The 12,021-nt window shown below is 39.5% G+C and overlaps 1 protein-coding gene across 2 annotated transcripts in view; it reads right to left on the bottom strand.

Annotated features, from left to right (window-relative positions):
* The window catches only part of ANKAR (ankyrin and armadillo repeat containing), a 47,179-nt gene that overhangs the window by 1,720 nt on the left and 33,438 nt on the right, over positions 1 to 12,021 (bottom strand). For both annotated transcript variants that reach the window (XM_034786488.1, XM_034786487.1), the window contains one exon: positions 6,315 to 6,511. In XM_034786488.1, coding sequence (XP_034642379.1) covers positions 6,315 to 6,511 — 197 coding nt within the window. The remainder of the gene's footprint in view (positions 1 to 6,314; positions 6,512 to 12,021) is intronic.

Below are 12,021 nucleotides of genomic sequence, written 5' to 3'. Positions count from 1 at the left end.
TGATCTTGCAGAGATGTTGAGACTTAACTATTGTTTGCAAAGTGGTTTGGGATTCTCTAACTAAAGCTGCTTATCAACTGTTTTAAGAATTAAAAAAAAATGTAAACCCAAAGGATAATTAAGAGGGTGCTTGTTAGACTCCTACGTGGACATGCTGATATCTATACGGATTTTCGATGCTTCTGGCCCATGTCACTTATTATAAGAAATATGATTCAGTATCCTTTTTATACATCTTTGTAAATTTAACAAAAAAATAAAATCAAGGAAGTATATCAATAAAACTAAATTCCCATCAATATTACTAAAATAAACTAAGCAATACTATTATCAAATCAAGATCAAATAAATAAATTAGTAATATTGGATTAAAATCAAATTTTCAGATTACTTATATCATCAGATTGATACAACAAATAATCAAACCTAATAAGTCCTAAGAAGTATTTTAAGGAGGTTAGCTGTCTGTTTAGTTACAAACCCCCAACTAAAGAGTTTTACCAGAGGCAATGAAATATTAATTTAGACTTGGATGAATATTTTATACTGAAACAAAATTATTGTTTAACGTCTACACCACAATCTCAAAACCAATTAAAATTTATGTTTCAGTTCTTATGTGGTGGATAACCCCTTACTTCCCACCTCCAACAACAGATAAGAGGCCTTAATAGAACATTCTGATAAGTAGGAGTTGTCAAACTTCTGATTAACAGTTTACAACTGGAAATTTTAAGTTTCTTAGGACACTTACACAGAATACAGAACACAAGTATTTTTCTGAGGCAAAGTTTAGAGTTCTTTAAACCTAATGAGCTTTCTTTCTGATGCCTTCTGTGTGTGGATTTTACAGGTGCTCATGCACACAACCACACTGCCACTTTCTAAAATAAAAAAAAAATAAAAGGCTGGAACTTTCCCCAGCAAATAAAAACAAAAAGGGGGGAAAATATTAAATACTTAAGAGAATGGTGTTTGTGAACTCTTAAGATCTCACAATCTTCTGGATTTTTCTGACATAGAAGCCAGAATTGCAGATGAGAAGCCAGAGGATAATGTTGCTGGCACTGTACCAGTAGACTTTCAGGTACAGGAAGACTTGTCAACTGTTAATTGGTGGTGTGATTTCCTTCCTCAGAGGTGAAATCTTGGAGTTCTGGAACATCAGTCTTCCCTCAGATAGCCTGTTGACCTAAAAGGAGCAAAGGCCCTTGGCCTTACACTTGATTTTTCTGGTTTGCGATTTTTACTTACCCCACCTTACAGCAACTTCCTTGGAGATCTTCAGGCAAATCAGGTATAAAATACACCTTGGATTCTGACAGCATGGTCTAATCAGGTCAAAGTTAGGTAATATTTAAGCTAACATCAGTTTGTAAAGGTCCTGCTTAACCAAGCAGTTCTTTTTTAAAAAAAATATTAGTTGAGGTGTTCCACATGCACTGTGAGTCCATGATACTCTAAAATACATATATATAAAAGAGACACAAGACCACTTCAGAGGATGTTAACGTTCCTCTGCTGAAAAGGTCTTATGCTGGCATCAACATACAGAAAGTGGGCCTCATAGATAACTGATTGCAAAGACCTTAGCAAACACAGAAGCCACTCAGCATGTATCCATCAGCATTCAACAACATTAAAAATAAATGTGGACATCTTATGACCGGATGCCCTTTTTTTATTTTTGAAAACAAGACAATTTAGCAATCTTTATCTACCAGGTTATAAATCATACAGAAAAGATTACTTTAAAGCTTACCAGATGGAACTGATTTACAATAAAAAATAAAGTTTAAACAAGGTTTGTATTCTCTTACTCTCTCAAAATATGATATTATGGGTGTTACAGAGTTTTATGGCCACTTTTAAAGGAAGATCGGTATGATTCAACTACAGTTCTATCACTCACTAATAACATCTAAAACTTACAGATATGCACTTTATAGTTCCACACCACAAATATATGCATAAGATGGCAAAAGTCCCATTGACATCAATGGGAGCAGAATTAGGCCAGTAATTCCCCCTCTCTGTCTGATGAGAAGGGATTTGAATAGGGGTTTCCCACCTCTCAGGTACTGCTCCCACTTCCAGGTGAGTTTCCCAATCGCTGGTCTAAACGTATAAGGGAGGCCTCTTCTCCCCATCCCACCCATCCCCACCTATTTTGTGTGGAATGCTCAGAGCAAGGCCTATTAGACTGAGCCCCACAGGCCAGATAAGCAGGGCAATACCTGTCTTCACCTGCTTTGATGTTTGTGCTGTGGCTTATGAGATAGATGCCTGAGTGCCTGCCTGAAGCAACAGCGCACATGCCCAAAGGCAGCCTCTTAGGTGCTTAGGAAACTGTTACAGCCAAAATTTAGGCACTGAGTGAGTTTAGGAACCTACGGAGTTAGGTGGCAGCTAAACTAGGGTTTTATGGATTGCAGTGGCACCTAAATCTGGGGTTTAGGTGCCTACGTCCCTTTGTTGATCTGTGTCCCATTCCTGCTTTACTCCTGGGGCAGTGCAACTACACAGTGTCTCTTAGGCCAGATTGTAGTTACAATCCAGCCCACAGTGCCACTTTACCACCTTAAGTGTTATACACAATACACACAAAATAATTTTACAAATTCCTCATTAGATAAATAGAACGCTGAAGGCAATTTTTCCCCACTTGTTCTTAAGGTCCCAATCCTTCAAAGTACAGAAGGCACTGAGAACCTCATAACATCAAGCCTCTATCTGTTTGGCAGCTATTAATCTAAGTCTCTTTAGACACAGATCATTATATTAAAGTATTTACATTAAAAACAAAAGTTAGTGTGATGACAAGTCATCACTTTTAGTATCAGAAACATACAAAATTAACACCAATTACAGAACACTTAGCTAGTTCGACTATCTTAACGATGCAACCGAAGAAGTGGGCTGTAGCCCACGAAAGCTTATGCTCAAATAAATTTGTTAGTCTCTAAGCTGCCACAAGTACTCCTGTTCTTTTTGCGGATACAGACTAACACGCTGCTACTCTGAAACCTATCTTAACTTTGAATTTCAAGGCTTTCAAAATTTGGTGTTTCTTGTAAATTTAATCTTGAATTTTTTTTTTTTAATTTAAAAAATTATTGAAATTCAAAGTACTGATATATATCTGAAATCTCATCACCACCACATAGGAGGGTTTTGTGTGGGAATAATATATTTAATTTATATTTGTTACATGTTAGTTTAAAGAAAAGGAGGGGGATCCTATCAGAATCTTAGCTGATGTCATCTACAAATTGTTTCCATGTATGTTGTCTTATAAGTCTAATGTTAGAGTCTCATTCAATTCATTTTCCATTTATATCACAATCTGTCCTTGAACAGTGGGTGGTATTTTCTGATTCCAGTCTGGAAGTATGCTTTTATTTTATTTATTATTGAGACATAAATTTAAGCACAGGACTCTTACTCAAATGTTCCTTTTAGCTTTAAAGTATCACTCAGAACTCAGGGATAGCTCAGTGGTTTGAGCATTGGCCTGCTAAACCCAGGATTGTAAATTCAGTCCTTGAGGGAGCCATTTAGGGATCTGGGGCAAAAATCTGCCTGGGGATTAGTCCTGCTTTGAGCAGGGGGTTGGACTAGATGACCTCCTAAAGTCCCTTTCAACCCTGATATTCTACGATTCTATTCTATGAAATTGTAAGGAATTCATAGTTACATGGATATTTTAACAAGACGCAAATCACACTGTTTAGGATTAAGTATGAAAGCGTAACAGCTGTTAGAAATGTAAAATTTACATGGAAGATTATCACAATATGTTCTAGGAATTGACTGATTTATGTAAATTCTGGGAAAGAATTCTAAAAGAAATATAATCAATGACAGAATTGAAAGGAAGCATCACTGCACAGAAGAAACCATGTAGTTATCGGCATTCCAAACCCTACTACTAATTCTGTTTCCTTTAGAATTCTCTCTTTATTAACCTGAATGTAGTTAGTACATTATAGTTCCTAATCATTCATGCAAGAGTTTGACTATAAAAAACATGTTTCTAAAACTCTTTATAAACATGGATATAAGTTTGTCAGATAGATTTTCTTTATTCCTATTATGTCCTAGGTTTATTCGCTAGAATAAACTGATGTACAGTCCCATACCATACCTTCCATGAGAACTGTTTTATTGGATTGCTAGGTTTTATTTCCATAACTGGCTATAATTTATAGTAATTTAAAATACAGCAAAAGTAATCACTTTTGTAACATTAGTAGTGAATACAATCACAGAAGTTCTGTTTCAGTAGCGTTCCCTGAATTTGCTTATAGCAACTGCTAGCATGGCTGGCTTGCATAGGTCTTCTGACATATGAGGGCCTGGCCATAACTTCCTGTTACTCTGTGTAAATACACCTCGTAGAGGGGCAGAATAACTAGGCAGCATTGTGGTGCTGAAAGTTAATGAGCCTGCATTTAAACTTTGATTCCTGTTTACAGTAACATTTGTTAAAACATTCTCTCTCTTCTCATTTTTATCATTGAGGGAAAGAAGTTGTAGGGTCTCTCGTATCCACAACCCATCACATACCCAGAGTTGGCATAAGGGGGTGGGGATATTCTCCCATTGCAACCCCACGTTGTAGAGGTGGGAGATAGGTTCCACCCTCACAACTGGAGGATGAGAGCATGCAGGCTAGCAGCTGCTGTCAACTACTGGCTTACTGAATCTACAGGGAAATTCTGTTCTGCACTGTTCCCAAAGGGCTATGGTTGAGAGGGTCCAACTCTTAACATGTTCTTGTGGTGGATTATTACGGAGCCAAAGTTATCTTTAACTATACCATGTAATCTGAACTGTCAAAGATGGTCCTCTTCTCCCAAAACCACCTGTACACTTTCTTTTATATCACTTTATATATGGGAGGAAAACCTGTCATAATCTGCAGAGCCACCACCTTGTCCTCCAAGTACCTCTGTCACAAAAACTTAAAAAAGCACTACTAGCTGCTTATGGTAGGCAGATGATAGACTAAACTCACTGCCTACTATGCAAAATATGCTCATTTTACTATTACCTTGTCCTCCCACTCTCTTCCTGCCTATCAGTTTGTTTCTTCTGTCTTAAACCTAGATTGTGAGCTTTTTGGGACAGGGACCATCTTTTTTTTAGTCATACAGAGCCTAACACAAGAAGGACCTTACCTTTGTCCGAGTTTCAATATGCTACTGTAATACCGATAATAAACTAAATTCATTTAATTTCTATATCAGTTATATTTTTATGTTTTCATTTCAATATGAATGTCTTTTTTTAATTATAAATTCTGTTTTGGTTTTTTTATATGGGATTGGAGATGCCCATAACTTACTCTAAATTCTACCATTAATTTTTTGTAGTAGCTCTGAGTATTGAATGGATTTATATAAATATAAATAATAAACAGAGCATTTAAATTTGATGTACAGCTTTTTGACAAGGAGCTAAATTTTGCCTCCATGAATGGCCCCACAATGAACACAACCCAATACATATGCTAAAAAAACAACATTATCATACACCCATTTTGGCCAGGAATGAATCCTGTCAGGAGAAAGAACAGTCTGTGGAGAGTGAAGGGGGCCAATGCCAAGTCAATTGCATCTATTCAAAAAAATATGTAAATCATGTTCCAGAGCAAACCACCTCCATTTCTGGAGGACCTGTGCGTTTTGGGGGAGCATGTTAGCGATGTAAAACTTCTGCTATGCACTCCCCGCGCCGTGCACAGTATTCTGATTCATGCTCATGCACAGGGTCCTGACTGAACTTGCCCCAATTTATTACTTTGGATTTTGTCCAATTGACTATTTTGCCTAAGATATTTGCAAATGATAATGTTACCTTAATATTTTGAGACTGGTGTTACTGGTTCCTAGTATATCACCTAGATTTTCACATGAGAAAAAAGATACCATCTTGTAAAGCAGTGATAAAGTGTGCATATATTTGAAATATATACACAGAATATGAGATTAGGCTTGAGAGGAGTAAGGAAATATTTGTGCACAAGGAAGGATACATTTTCTTAAAGTTGAGGCCAACATTCACATATACATGTACCCACTTTTGCCAAAGCAAATTGACTAACTGTGCCCACAAAAGGCACTTGCATGAGCAAATATCTTTTTGCATGCACCAATGGCTTAGTTGTATGTACGTGCATTTTTTGCATACAGACCTCTGCTGCCATATTTGGAAAATTTATCCTTAGATAGAAAATCATATAATTATTTCTATTTCATTTTTTAACTTCAGTAAACACACACCCATATAAATTGTACAGCATATGGTACCTTAAAGAAGGCAGCCCCACTTGTCTTTGCCTTTGGAATTCTTTTACAAAGTCCTGGCTTATTTTTGCATCCCTGCTGATGTTATTCATTAGACGTGTGAACTGCTTGGGTTTGTTCCTGCATTCCACTAATAGATGGCGATAAGCAGTGCGGTTAAATGTTAAGTATCCAAGAGCACCAGCTGAGGCTATACGAACCTAGAAGAAACAGAAATGTTGTCCCTGATAATGGTTTGAGGCTGATTATAATTCTGATTTCAAAGATGTATTCTTCACATTAAATAAAGCAACTATATTATCAAAACAGAGCAAGGATGCTCACAGCTCCCAACCTGACAAAACCACCAAATGAGGATCAGAATAATAGTCAATAATTTAAAATAACAGAACCTCCTCCCCCCCCCAGTAAAACGAAGATAAATTTGGGTCTACCACTGGTAGCCTGATGTACACTTCAGGCCTGATCCTACACCACAGGGAGTTTATCTATTGACTTAATGAGAGCAAGATTAAGCATTTTATAATGGGGCACACGTTGGAAAAGATGAATAGCCATGGGAAGATGAACAAAAGTATTTGGCTTTAATCCATGTTGATAAGTGTGCCTGATTAGGCAGTTTAGAAATAATAAAAAAATTAAATTACTATTAATTTTATTATTTTGGCTAAGTCTTAATAATACTCCATCTATATTTACAATTCTATATTAAAAACAACTTTAAAAACAAGTAATAACAGACTTGCAGCCATACAGTTATCTCAATGTATACAGTTACTGGACCTCCTGGTTTCAAATACAGATATCACTCCAGGGGTGAGGTGCCTCTAGGCATTTCTCCTGTAAGTATGGAACAATTCACCAGAATGCATGCAAGATCAGGTACTGGTTCCCAACCAGATGCTGAATTCTCAAAGGTGGTGGGCAATCCCACAGAACCTCCGCAGGAGTCTTCCCATATGCCTTCCAGACCCACAGTTACTTACAAGCAGGGGCACCGGAACGGGGGGCGGGGCGGTGGGAGCGGGAGGGAGAGGCATGGCTCCATCACTTTTTACCAGCTGTAAGGGCGAGCGATAGGGGGTGAATGGGGGAGAGGAGCGAGTGGATGGAAAAGCCTCAAGGAGAAGGGGCAGCACAGGGGGGGGGCATGGTTTGGGAGTGGGTGCCCCCCACACACACTTTTAGGGAGCTTTCACCACTCCTGCTCACAAATGAGGCCATCCTGTCGGGATGGAGAGCGCATCCGGGTTGGACAGCACAAGGTGCCTAGAACTCCAGGAAAAGGAACCAGAGCATCAACCTATTGGAGCTTAGAGCCATCAAGCTAGCCCTACAGAGGTTGCAGAACTACTTAGAGGTAGAAAAATGTCCTGTGCAACACAACCAATGTGGCATCTCAACAACCAATGGGGAACAAGGAGCGTTACTATGCACAGAAGTAATGGAGATAATGAAATGGGTAGAGAGGACTCTCCCTTCCATAAGGCCAATATACATAAAAGAAGAGCTGAATCCAAAGGCAGACTGGCTCAGCAGACGCATAATCAAAAACTCAGAATGATGCCTGAATCACTCTGATTTTGCAGAAATTCAGCCTTCTGGCAGTGGATCTATTCACCAATCATCATACTAGTGACTCTAATACTTCGCCAGGGAAGCACACCTCAGATCTTTGAGAACAGTTGCTTTTTTGCACATATGGCCACAAGGCCTGTTTTATGCAATTCTGCCCTTTCCACTTCTAGGGAAGGTGATCCAGAAGATAAGGCGAGAAGAAGCAAAGATAGCTTCACGCTGGCCAAAGAGATCATGATTCTCCAATCTGATAGAACTGAAATTGGAACCACCAGTGCAGCTCTCAGTGAGACCAGACATCCTTTACCAAGGCCCATTTCTCCATCCACACCCAGATTAAAGCATTCTAACCAATGGACTGAAGACCTTCCAATGATTTGGAAGCAGCCAGAGACTTACACCAGCAGTTTATTCCATCTCTGCTACAAGCCTGAACAAAGAACTCTGCATTTATTGTATGTATTTGATTCCTTTAACCAATTTTAACTCTCACTTCTTTCTTTCTTTCTCTTTCTTTCCATGAATAAACCTTTAGTTTTTAGATACTAAAGGATTGGCATCAGCATGATTTTTGGGTAAGATATAACTTATATATTGATGTGGGTGTGTGGCTGGTCCTTTGGGATCAGAAGAACCTTTTAGTTGATGAGACTGGTTGTAAAGAACCACTCACCTTTCAATCCAGTGTTTTCAGTGGTAATACAAGGACTGAAATGACAGGGGAAACTGCTTTTATGACTTCTTGTTAGCCAGTGTGGTGAAACAGAAGTTTACTTTTGTTGCTGGTTTGGTATATCCTAAGGGGGATTAGCCATCAGTCTTGGGGTGTATCTGCCCTATTTCTCACCAGTTCATCCTGAATTTGGCATCCTCAATTGTGACCCTTTGAGACACGGTTACCATTAGAAGCCTTAGCTGTGCAAGTGATCTTCCAAAGCAATTAGAACTCTTCTCCTCCAGGCAAGATTCAACACTAAAGGGCTGCTCTTCCATCTGGACTACGTTTAGCTCGTGGTGTGAAGAACATAATAAAAATCCCAAGGATCCTGGTATCTCAGATATCCTGGACTTTCTTCAGGAAGGAGTAAACAATGGAATTCAGCCCAGCTCCACACCACACCAGGTGTCAACAATAAGTAGCCTCCTATTTTCTGGATCCTCTGGTTCCTTAAGAGAACCCTCAAGAATCCAGATTTCTTAGAGCAATCAGACTGGCTAAACTTGTGGTTAAACCATTTGTTCCCAAATGGAACCTCCAATAGAAATTAAAAGTCCTAACCCACACCCTTTTGAGCCATTGACATCAATATCTCTATTCTACCTATCCATAAAAATCTGTTTTCTGGTCACCATCACATCTGCTAGATGAGTTTTTGAACTGGTAGCTATATTCACATAGGAATCTCACTGCATGTTCCAGGTGTGAAAAAGCTGGTGTGAAGAATATCAGAATCATTCTTGCCTAAGGTGAATTCATTTTCCCATTCCTCACAGGAGATACTCCTTCCTTCATTCTGTCCAAAGCCACAGCATCTGAGAAAAAGTATGGCACACTTTAGATGTTCAAAAAAGCACTAAAGAGCTATAACATGTGCCCCAAATCAACAAGAAGCTAGGGCTCCTTGTTTGTATCCTTTCATCCAAAGAACCAAAGGCGTAGGGTATCCAAGCTATTAGTAACTATATGGATCAAGCTACGCTTCATAGAAGCATGCAAGATGTCAGGTGCTCCAGTCCAGAAGGCATTAAGGCACATGCCACAAGAGCTATGATGACTGTATAGGCAAAAAGTACTTATGCTTCTACTTCAGAAATCTGCAGGGCAGCAACGTGGTCATAAGTTAGCACCTTTATTAGATCCTATAAAGTGGACTTTCTATCCTTCACAGAGGCCTCCTGTGGCAGCGATATGCTACAAGCAGTGGTATAGTAATAGTATTGCCATTTGGGGCAATTACGCTGGTCTACAATTTTTGAGAAGTTGTCTGCTTCAGAGATAAAATGTGCTATTTATTATGTATTTTGATGTGCTGAATTCAAATATGACAATTAAAACAACTGATTGGCTACTGTTTCTATGATATTTAAGTTTTTACATTTTATGTCTATGTATATTGTGTAGATAGTAGAGTTTTAATCATAATTTGTAAACCTAGGTCTTTTCATGTGTTTATGGTTGCTTTACGTGATAATATTTCACCTGTCCTGTTTATATAACACTTTAAAAATCAGCAAAAGGGTTATATAAATAAAATGTATTATGAAACAAAAGGGAAAAAACTATTATGTACATAGTTTAGTCCTATTCAGTGTCTACTCGGCGCTTCTTGGCTTGTCTCTTGTATTCATTAAATGGAGCATCTCTTGTCACTGGCCAGCAATAGTCTGAAAGCATTGATGGGCTCCATTTGCCCTGATAGCGTTTCTCCATTGTTGCAATATCCTGGTGAAATCGTTCGCCGTGCTCGTCGCTCACTGCTCCGCAGTTCGGTGGAAAAAAATCTAGATGAGAGTGCAAAAAATGTATCTTTAGTGACATGTTGCAACCAAGGCTTTTGTATGCCTTGAGGAGGTTTTCCACTAACAACCTGTAGTTGTGTGCCTGGTTGTTTCCGAGAAAATTTATTGCCACTAACTGGAAGGCTTTCCATGCCGTCTTTTCCTTGCCACGCAGTGCATGGTCAAATGCATCATCTCGAAGAAGCTCACAAATCTGAGGACCAACAAAGACACCTTCCTTTATCTTAGCTTCACTTAACCTTGGAAATTTTCCATGGAGGTACTTGAAAGCTGCTTGTGTTTTGTCAATGGCCTTGACAAAGTTCTTCATCAGACCCAGCTTGATGTGTAAGGGTGGTAACAAAATCTTCCTTGATTCAACAAGTGGTGGATGCTGAACACTTTTCCTCCCAGGCTCCAATGACTGTCGGAGTGGCCAATCTTTCTTGATGTAGTGGGAATCTCTTGCACGACTATCCCATTCGCAGAGAAAACAGCAGTACTTTGTGTATCCAGTCTGCAGACCAAGCAAGAGAGCAACAACCTTCAAAGCGCCACAAAGCTGCCACTGATGTTGGTCAGAGTTTATGCACCTCAAAAGTTGTTTCATGTTGTCATAGGTTTCCTTCATATGGACTGCATGACCAACTGGAATTGATGGCAAAACATTGCCATTATGCAGTAAAACAGTTTTCAGACTCGTCTTCGATGAATCAATGAACAGTCTCCACTCATCTGGATTGTGAACGATGTTGAGGGCTGCCATCAGACCATCGATGTTGCTGCAGGCTACAAGAGCACCTTCCATGAAGAAGAATGGGACAAGATCCTTTTGACGGTCACAGAACATGGAAACCCTAACATCACCTGCCAGGAGATTCCACTGCTGTAGTCTGGAGCCCAACAGCTCTGCCTTACTCTTGGGTAGTTCCAAATCCCTGACAAGGTCATTCAGTTCACCTTGTGTTATGAGGTGTGGTTCAGAGGAGGAGGATGGAAGAAAATGTGGGTCCTGTGACATTGATGGTTCAGGACCAGAAGTTTCATCCTCTTCCTCTTCCTCGTCTGACTCGTGAGAATGATTCTGGTGCATCAGGAACCGGCAGTCCTTCTCCGTGGGGTACTGGGCATATAGCTGATGGAATGTTTGAATAATGCACAGTCCACTTTTTCTTCGACACACCTTTCTCAACTGGAGGCACCATGGAGAAGTAACAATTGCTGGTATGATCTGTTGGCTCTCTCCAAATCATTGGCACTGCAAAAGGCATAGATTTCCTTTTCCTGTTCAACCACTGGCGAAGATTTGTTGCACAAGTGTTGCAGCATATGTGTGGGGCCCACTTCTTGTCCTGATCTCCAATTTTGCAGCCAAAATAAAGGTGATAGGCTTTCTTAACCATAGTGGTTATACTGCGCTTTTGTGATGCAAAAGTCACTTCACCGCAAACATAGCAGAAGTTATCTGCACTGTTCACACAAGTACGAGGCATCTCTGCTCACTTTGGCTAAACAGAAATGTGTCCCTTTGCAAAATCAAACCCTGACAAATAAGAGAGCACGACACTGTATGATTTCTAGAGCTGTGTAGTGAGCCAGTGTGGCACCCCTCCGTCTCCGATAGGGCCGAGCT

This window comes from Trachemys scripta, chromosome 11, assembly GCF_013100865.1.
Source record: "Trachemys scripta elegans isolate TJP31775 chromosome 11, CAS_Tse_1.0, whole genome shotgun sequence".
Taxonomy (NCBI): Eukaryota; Metazoa; Chordata; order Testudines; family Emydidae; genus Trachemys; species Trachemys scripta.
The sequence above is the reverse complement of the archived record's forward strand: the minus strand, read 5'-3'. Positions and strand labels throughout refer to the sequence as shown.